General features: G+C 34.7%; 1 protein-coding gene across 5 annotated transcripts in view; it reads left to right on the top strand.

The window, feature by feature from the left end:
• Positions 1-10,807, top strand: part of LOC106881110 (uncharacterized) — a 90,337-nt gene that overhangs the window by 68,238 nt on the left and 11,292 nt on the right. For 2 of the 5 annotated variants that reach the window (XM_052967888.1, XM_052967889.1), the window contains exons 3-6: positions 547-626; positions 2,078-2,110; positions 6,815-6,850; positions 10,152-10,187. In XM_052967888.1, coding sequence (XP_052823848.1) covers positions 547-626; positions 2,078-2,110; positions 6,815-6,850; positions 10,152-10,187 — 185 coding nt within the window. The remainder of the gene's footprint in view (positions 1-546; positions 627-2,077; positions 2,111-6,814; positions 6,851-10,151; positions 10,188-10,807) is intronic. The other 3 variants (XM_014931349.2, XM_014931350.2, XM_014931352.2) reach the window with 3 other exon arrangements.

Here is a 10,807-nt window from a genome sequence, read left to right as displayed (position 1 = left end):
ATATATATATATATACAGGGTTGGCCAAAAGTCACCTGTCAATAAATCAAAACCATTTAATTCCAAGATTTATATATGTTTAACAACTGAATGAATTTAATAAAAGCATCTAAATATGAAACATAATAAAAGTTGTTCAAATGATGTCCTTCATGAGTGACATATTTTTCCATTTGAGCCAATACAGAATTACAGATAGTATTTATGGAATTTTGATTTACTGTCTGGTGACTTTTGGCCCACCCTGTATATACATGACTGGTTTCTTTCAGATTCCATCTGCCAAATCCACTCTCAAGGTTTTGTTGCCTCAAAGCTATAGTAGAAGACATTTGTCCAAGGTGTCATGTAGTGGAACTGAACCAGGAACCATATGGTTGAGAAGCAAGTTTCTTACCACACAGCCATGTCTGCACCTATATGTAAAGTGCATTTAAAAAGTTGAACTATATTTGTAATTTAATATCAATTCATCTACTATTAAATAAAAATATAAGATCTAATCATTGTTGATTAATTCTCAGATGTTTAGCTGTTATTTTCCAGCTTCGCAATGATTCTTCAAATCTCTGTGACATACGAGTATCAGAGTCTCAAGACATAGCAGAAATCCAAGAATGTCCCAGGTAAGATTCCTACAGATTTCTGAAGGGAGTTCTTTTGCTATTGGTGGTGGTAGCTGCAAGAAGTAAGTATTGTGACAAGAACAGGACTAAGTAAGTTTGGTTTTGTACCAAAGAGAAGTGTCAAGTGCTGGAGTAAAAGAAACGAAAGCTATACCACTATAATTTACATCTTTAGTTACCATCAACTACCATAAAAATGCCCCTATAAACTACTATTCTATCTTCTCTTGTCACACATCTATACCACTGTGACTTTTATTTCTAGCTATCATCTACTACCATTACATATTAACACCAGAGGTATTCAAAGTTGCTAAAAGGTTTGACACCACAATTTCTGATGATTTCTCATGACAATCCTGCATCTTTAATATAACCCAAACTCAAAGACCAGGCTTTCACTTCAAAGCCCCCAAAATATTTAATTTCTGATCAGTTACTGACTGAATACATAGCTCAAATAAGACCTACATTGGTACTCTACATACTTATATGTAATAGTGCAGTTGCTCATCCACAAACATTTTAGACTGTATCCAAAAGAAAACATTTCAATTGATTTACAATAATTCATTCACAAACACACAACAACCTCTAGCTTAGAGTCATTCTGTTGCTTCTCTCTACTTCTATTGCTATTAAAATGGTGTTTGTTCCTCTGAATTAGCTAGTTGCACACCACCTTTGTTCATCTCTACTTCAGCCACCTCCCATGAATTTTAGACTCCTTCATGAATCATATTACCCAATCTTTTTCTCCAGGTTACAATCATTTCAAATTCCTATTTCTGTCATCTTTGCCTACTCTAACAATCACTATCATTGCATGTTCATATCACCTTCACCTTAATTTGCTGTTAACAATCCATGGTAACAATCCATATTACCATCACCTACCTCTACTGTAGCTACTAACCACTACAACCACATGTCTGTACCACTCACCTATCTCTTCTGTAGCTACCAATGCATACCCATACTGTTATCACCTAACATCTATGACAATCACATCTTCATACCACTGTCACCTACCTCTGCTATAGCCACCATCTGCTACCTCCATAAATCTATACCACCTCACTCACCTCTAATGTAGCTGCAACTCAGGACCATCACATGTCCACACCACTGTTACTACTTACCTCTGCTGTAGCAACTATCCATTGTCATCATCTGTCCACATCACTGTCACTTACCATTACTTTTGCTATCAACCACTATCAGCACATGTCCATGTTGTCATTATGTAACTCTTCACTAGCTGTTATCCACTACAGTCACAAGGCCATATACCACTATCACTTACCTATACTATACCTACCATCTACTACCATTACATGCCTATGTCACTAATTTTATTTATCATTTTAAAATATTTCTTCCTTGTCTTTTTCATCTGAACATTGTTGATCTGAAATGTTAACTTAATGAAATCTTTGTAAACATTTCAGACCAACCAGACCAACTACACCAACATTTTTGAGGTAAAATCTATACATGTTCTTCTTTGTTGTCACGTGTACAAATTTCAGCTTTTATTTTTTGTCAACACTGTCACATCACTGAAGACTAGACTTTTGGATCCAAAGAAATATATCGTGCCACAGTTTTAGCAATAATGTCTGTGAATACTGTTCTTATATTTATGCTTGTATTCAAACATACCTCTACTCAGTCTCTTGATTATAAAATTAACACTCAACCTTATAACTATTTGTAATCATTTACAATATTCATCATCAATACTCATCATCATACCTGTACTCATATGAATACTCATCCATATGAATACTCAACCTCATACATGTTTCCACCCTCATACCTATCTCTGTCCATATTTCTAGTCATTCTTCCTAATCTCTTTGGTCTTCTCTGCTATTGTGTCTTGTCCCTGAACCCTCATTTATGTTGTATTATGCCTGGTGAGAAACAGATTACCCTTCATTTATAGTCAGCAAGCACACACACACACACACACACACACACACACACACACACACACACACAACTTCAATCATCAAACAATCATTATGTTTAGACACCATCTCATAATACCTCATATATTTGTAAACATTTCATTCTAGTAAAAATCATAACAAAATTTACTTTAAAACACAAAAGGGATGACTCATCTTTGATGTCATCTTTCATTTATCTAGTTTGTTGTTGTTGTTACTATTATTGTTGTCACAATTCTTATTGTTGTCATTCACACTGTTCCATGCATTGTCTTGTACTTTGTTGTAAAGTTCTATTTTTATTGTCATTGTGTTAAATAAATAATTGTACTGGTTTAGGTTGGTGTTCCTGTTGTTGCTGTTATTATGTTTTAAACTGCTTGAATTTGTTGACGTTACTGTTTTTGCTGCTGTGTTATTAATGTTATTGTAGTTGTTGACAATGATGACAACAATGTTAATATTAATGATGATGATGATGATGATGATGATGGTGATGATGATGATGATGATGATGATGATGATGATGATAACGATAATGCAGTAAATACACAGTAAATTGTCATATCTAATTTCCATTTCTGGTTGAAACTATTTCCACCTTATGAATGCTACATCCAACTTCTTCAGCTCTATAAATCTGGGAGTTCATTCCTGTTTAAGAAATCATGACCACCACCACCACCACCACCATCACCACTCATCCTCACTATTGTTGTCAACATCATAGCCCTCATCAATGTATTTGTCATCGTCATTTGTACTGACATAACTATCACCGCTACTGCTACTGCCACAATCACCACCACCACCACCACCACCACCACCATCATCATCATCATCATCATCATCATCATCATCATCATCATCATCATCATCATCATCATCATTGGAGCTACTAAAGCTGGAATGAATTTATAATGATTTAGCAATGAGCTTGTGGTATTTAGTTGTAACCGTTTAAATTCTAAGTTCAACTTTGCCTTACATCCAGTAATGTACTAGGTCCACTTTACCTTTACATTCTTCTATTCCCAAAGTTTTTTTTTTACATGTAACATAAAACTTATGCAACAAATTATTCTTATTACTATTATTAACTGTTTTGATACCAACCTTTCTGAAATCACCCTTAGTTCTGTGATTCAATTTTCCTGTTTTAAAATTCTCCAAATTAAAATGTCATATCAAAATTTCACATTAATCTATGCTCCAAACACCATTGTAATAATGACGAAGTTATTTAAGTAAATTCTTCGTTATTTTCAAAATTAATTAAAACAAATGCAGTGTATCTTAGGGTTGATAAAATAAGAATCAGTTGACTAGCACCTGTCCTGCAAAATTTCAGGCCTTGTGCCTATAGTAAAAAAGATTGTTTGCAAAATGGATTATATTATGAAGATGAATTGTAAAATATTGCCACATTTAAATTAAAATGATATTTATCTTTCATTATCATCATCAACACCCACATCATTATCATCGTTGTCATCGTCATCGTCATCATCATCATCATCATTTAACGTCCATGTTCCATGTTGCCATGGATCAGTCTCCGGCAATGAAATATGGAGTGTATAACCTGGTTATCACTGCCTCCAGAACTGTGACATCTTGTTTTGTAAAGAGATATTTGAAGTTGAAAAAGAAATGTTGTTGATGAATAGGCTGCATGAGATCGATTGGATGTTTTGCTAAGGTGAAATACAATGGAAATGGAAATGAAAATGCAACTGACAAACAAATATGTTGGTTCTCCATATAGAATATCATATGTTGTGGTGTGGGGGAATTGGCATGGTTTTATAGTAGATAGTGGCTGTGATTTAGAAATATAGGTAGAAGAAGGTGGAAGGAGACCTGAGATGCTGTTTTATAGGACCTGTAACAATGTTGATGATGATGATGATGGCAACAACAACGATGATGATAATAATGATTGATATTGTTGTATATAGATTGTTATAACAATAATAGCCATGATGTTGATGATAGAGAGAAATAGGATGTTGAAGGAAACCACTAGGTTTTATTTCATAACTGGCATTTTTTGCAAAATCTTGTATCATGAAAAAAGGAAAAGAGAATTGAAAATTCTTTCACTTTACCTTCTTTCTTCTCCTCTCATACAAAATATTCCCATTTTTTTTTTTTTGATTTGTGTTGCAAGTTCATAAATGTGTACAAAACTGCTTTATTGATAAACATCTTAAAGTTTGGTGTTGATGCTGTAAACTTCTCAGGGAATGTTGAAACTTGTTATGATAAATGGTGCAACTTGCTGTCAATAATGCCACTTAATATGGATTTTGCTGTTGATGGTAAAATATGAAGTAGATATTGCAGTGTGCAGTATACGGTTTATGACTTAATGCTGATGGTTAGAGATGTAGTCAATAATTCTATGCACAATAGATAATGTAACTTTCAAATAATATCGCAACTTAGTGTAAGTCAGCATTGTTGTTACTAACAGTCGTGTGATTGAAAACTGGTTCTTTGCATTTGCTTGTATTACATTCCCAATAATAACCTATTAATTCCTCTCTTGATTTTCATTCAACTTCATTTGGGCCTTGTAGGATAAGAACTGAAGTTTCTTTTCCTAATGTCAGAAATTGAAGAAGACATTGCAAAGGACAGGTGACAATTATTTCTTTTAGCCAGTACACTGATATGAAATATAATGTAATGTTAAGGGACTCATAACTGATTGCACTTAACTCAAATTTCATGGATAGGACAACTATATATCACAGATAATATTCCTAGATGACCTGGTACCTGTAACTGACAGATTGGTTGACTGAGACAATTTAGAATTAGGAGAAATTCCCCAAATACACCTGATGAGATAGAATTACAAATGAGGTAATCCTTCTGTGAAGTAAATCCCAGCCACTGCAAAACATGGTGCTGCATCAGTTATAACTGTCAAGTGATGTTTTGTGCCAGCCAGTCACTTGATATATATAGACTGCAATGACACGGACACCAGAAGAAAGAAAAATAGAAGAACTGTTCCAAGAAAACCTAGCACTAAATTTTCCAGAAACACCTCAAGTACATGAGAGCTTGTTGGATGTGAGTGGTAAGAACTGCAGCAGATTGATCATGATAGATTGAGCATTCTGCCTCATGTGTTTCACAGTGCAGGAGGACTTTAAATCTAAATAAATAATATGTATATGTCTCCTAAACTCTTGTGCTTATTACAATATGTTAAGTTGATGTGAGATATTTGTCACCCCAGACAGGAAACTGCTATTTTGTAAGTACAGTATTCTACAATATTCTTGTATCCATGCTCTGATAGCTTGGTGAGCTATAGAAATGTAAAATTTTGAATTAAATCTATGCAGCAAAACTCCTGTAGTGTGTTTGAGCACACATCAAATATATGGTAGTGTAAGTTTGTTCCAGTTTACCTTGGAATTGTGAAATAATATGCCCATGAAACGTGGAAAGAATGGGGTGATGTACTAGTCACTGTGGAATTATTACCAACTTTGTAAACTGACTTCTGTGTTGTCTTATAAAATAACACAACAAAGGATCAGGATCAGTGACAAAATATTATACAACAAACCAGTTCCACATATGGCAGCTTGGAAATATAAATGTAAAACTAAAGATTATGATGATTAACATTGTGAAGGTGATGAGTTTAAGGACGTAAAAAACATGGTTGACAACCAGACTTCATATATTTACTTTTACAATTTACATTTCAAGTTCAAATATGGCCAACATTATTATTGATTTTTTTTTCTGGTAGTAAATAAATAAATACTTGTAATATAATGAAGTTGATTAAATTACACCTCTTTAAAAAAAAAGTCTTATGGCTATTTAAAACAAATGGTTATTAAACTTATTGTGGTGAACTGATTAATAAGTCATCTAGTTTTCACCGTACCATTTCCCCTTTCTATCAGCCACATTAACTTAACCCTGCACCTTACTCTATTCCTCACCGATTTATATTTCTTACTCTCTTGTGTGTCTGTTACTGAAACCACACCTCATACGATTACTATTACACACACCGCAACCACTCACAACACTCTCATGATTCACATTAACCCTGCTTCCATCATAACTAATACCACTGACCCCAGATACTCAAATCACTGCCACTGCCACTAACACCTATGATATCAGCACCGCTCAGTATTTGACTCAGTAATGTACCAGAGCTGTTTCAAATTTCTATTTTACTTACAGTATCCAGTACAGCCCTGGCCCGCCATCTTACTCCAGGTAACCCACACTTCTAACACTTACCTAAATTTTTCAACTGCCTTGTTCCTGGTGAAGCTGCTTACATTCTAATAATATCAGTAGGTTACTGATATATCTTGAATATAAACCCAACCAACATTGAAGCATTCTAGGATGGTGGGAACACTTAAATCAAAATTCTGTGGAGAGTTACCTTTGTATAAATCCTGATTTAACTATACTAGAAAACCAGTCAATGACTACTTTGTGCTCTAAATGACACGGCCAACCATGTATGATGTCTACCAAACTTCCACAAATACCGAAACATATAACAGGACACTACAACAATACTACAACATGAACAAACACTTTCCCTGTACTATATGTTCACTCATCATAAACATGTTAATACATTAAGAACACGCTATAACATTAGAACAACACAGATTTAGGTACTCCATCTCTCAGTTCAAAATGGCACACACACTCGTACACTCACACACACTTCATACACACATTTACACACACAAATATATGTACAAGGCGGCGAGCTGGCAGAAACGTTAGTGCGCCGGGTGAAATGCTTAGCGGTATTTCGTCTGCCGTTACGTTCTGAGTTCAAATTCCGCCGAGGTCGACTTTGCCTTTCATCCTTTCGGGGTCCAGTTACGCACTGGGGTCGATGTAATCGACTTAATTCCTTTGTCTGTCCTTGTTTGTCCTCTCTATGTTTAGCCCCTTGTGGGCAATAAAGAAATAACAAATATATGTACATGTGTACATTAAAACATTGCGGCATCAAAAATCGTATTAGGTCCACAGTATCACATGCAAAAATATTTCTACTTCATCTGTAGTGGACTTTAAACAAAACTGATGGCAAGATGAATGTAATATTACATAGCAAATCATTGAATGACAGAATGTGCATCATGGCTTTTACACTTGACTTAAAATTGAAATTAATAGAGTTGTGAGTTGCTCTTAATTGTTCAATCGTTTACTTTCTTCTGATCTGATCAAGTAGAGCTGATCATAGATGAAAAAATCTTTTCCTTTTCTTAGTTGGTTGAATGAAAAGGATTAGAACCCATGGTTTCTGTAGGTCCTCAGAGAGTGGTGTGGGTTGAATCCTTGTACAAGGGGCTGCTGTAAAGTTCTTGGCTTTAAGGGTATCACAAACGGCCTGGTTGGAAGCCCAACCTTTTACAGGGCTTAGAAAAACTGAAGGACTGCTGCAATAAGCATGTAAATCTGAAAGGGGAATATATTGAATAAAATCAAAACTCATTGATCCTCCTGTATTTTCTTTTACCTGAAGTCAGGAACTTTTCAATACACCTTGTAAGTGTATAGCTGAAGGAACAACATAGAACTGGTAAAAATTCAAAGAGCTTCAGTTTTGAGTAAGAATAATTATGTAACATGTTTAGTGCAGGATTTGGAAGGATACAAAGGAAAGATATGGTTGTATTGTGTGCACTAGGCAGTTGACAGTTTGTAATTTGTTTGTTTGGTAGAACAGAAGCCATTCTAATAGTGGTAGAGAGAGAGAGAGAGAGAGAGAGAGAGAGAGAGAGAGAGAGAGAGAGAGAGAGAGAGTAAACTATGCCTGTGAGCCAGTAGTTGTCATGTGTTGATGAGTGAATCATTAGCAACCAGTCAGAGCCTTACATGTAATATAGGATATGGAATATATGTATGTGTCTCTGACCTAAATATGTGAGAAGTTTACAATGTGGGTCATATTTGAACCTTGGAGAATGTCAGCAAATGATAATGGTTCAAATATTGTTTTTAGTTCTGAATAGAAATATCCTTTGCGATTCACTTCTGAAAATGCTATTTTTCTGAGGTTGCAAAGAGAAATCATCAGAGACTGGGAATGAAATCTCTTAGTACTTTGTAACTTTGAGGGCTTTTGCTTGGTGTTGCTTAAATGGAGAGTGAGTGTAATAAAAACCTTTTCCTTCATATGTGCAGTTACTGTGTGTCACTGTGCCATTAAAGGAGACCAAAGTTATTTGTTGATTCTCAACCAACAACATTAATGTGATATTCAGAGTTAACTTGTGAATCATTCTACCCTACTAATTCTTCTGAGTATTGAATGGTTGGTTACCTATCTGACTCATACTCGCAGATTCAATATATCATTAGTTAAACTGCCATAATATGTGTTCCATATTATATATCAAAGTTGATTGGAGTAAAAGGACTGGGTAAAAGCACTATTGAGGAGATATAAAATTTATTTTCTTTTCACTAAAGCATTATTGCAAAATGTTGGGCTACTCCTTATTATGTAATCATTGTAAAATGGGCATTAGCACCCTTGATATGGTAATCCAAGAAGTTTTAATTAATTAAATGTGCAATGCAATTGAGAGTGAGTTTGATCTTTAGCAGCATGGGCACAACTCCTGACATGCTTCAGTTTTAATACACCTCTTCAATAAAGTGTGCACATATGTGTGTGTCTGTGAATGTACATGTGTGTGTGTGTGTGTGTGTGTGTGTGAGTTTGTCAGTCCATTTGTCCATCATTTGTTTGTATTGAATCTGTGAATCAAATGGTATTATTTCTATTGACAGTACACCATACAGTCCTCTGCCACCAGTGTATACAAGGTAAACCTATACACTCCCACCAGAACAGCTTTCTCTAGCACTATACTGCATACTAAGCCTTAACTTTCATGTGAGAGAAGATCTGCACTTAAGTAAACTTGATATCTCAATCCAGTATAATGTACAATATCCCATATCTTGTATTATTGTAGTGTATAGAATATCGCATCCTATTGTAACATGTGTCTCCCATCATTGCAATATACAGCATTATACTGTCTATATGTCCACCACAATACAGTGACTACTACCACTGTAATGCATGTATGTCTGCCATAATATAGCAACACACTAATCACTATAGTGTCTAGCTTTCTATCATAGTATAGTGACATATCAATCACTGTATTGTAGTACATCCATCAGTAATGTCAATATATTCACTGCCACATCTATACTTATATTATCTACTGTAAGGTTATGAGTGTATATTTCTTACAGTAGTAACAAATACTCATCATTCATATGTTTCTATCCATATCTACTATTGTAACACAATCACCATTCCGTTTTTTAACATTCAATGCTTTTCCTTCATTTCTGTATCAATCCCAATATCCTCCTCTCCTGATACGATAACCCTTTAGAGTCACTATTCTTATGCCGTCACCAATTTTATACAAAATAGACGCTCTTTTGCACAAAAGTCTTGTCCATCTTTAAATTTGGTCATCTAATTGTCTACTCTATCTTTATTTCTCATTAGTGCTCCAGCCACACCACGGCCATTTTTCTTTGGCAGGTATGTTTATTTCATTTGTCTTTAACAATATTAGCGAAAAAATTTGGCAAATATTGTTGAGAAATCAAATTTATAAACTTGGTTTCAGTTTTTGTGTGGAGTTCATTTAAAATCTTATACACTGCTGATACTCTGGAGAAAGTCATGAATATCGCAGTATCTCATATACTTCTCATTTGGAGATCTTGTGCTGACATAAATTATCATATATTATATAAATTCATATTTATATATTTTATACATACATACAAACATATATATTTGTTACTGCTCTTGTGCCAAAATGTGAAACCATTATTATTCGAGTTGAAAAAAACAGAACAATAATAGAATTATATCCTGCAATCAACAACACATTTACCCATTCCCAGACAAAATCAAAATCATCAGTGGTCTCAGTGTGACTTCATAGCAAAATCCATACCTGGACTCAAATTACATTCAGGCATCCATCACAAATAGATGCAGCTTCTTTTATTCTTTCATTTTTAAAGTTGTTCTTTACTTTGTTTCATTATTTTTCTTTCAAATCCTCTCCTTCAAACACTCATACATCAAAATTGATGGGAGTGACCAACCACTACCACCACCACCACCACCACCACCACCACCACCACCAC

Source organism: Octopus bimaculoides, chromosome 5 (genome assembly GCF_001194135.2).
Source record: "Octopus bimaculoides isolate UCB-OBI-ISO-001 chromosome 5, ASM119413v2, whole genome shotgun sequence".
NCBI lineage: Eukaryota > Metazoa > Mollusca > Cephalopoda > Octopoda > Octopodidae > Octopus > Octopus bimaculoides.
This window is presented reverse-complemented; position numbering and strand designations above follow the sequence as displayed.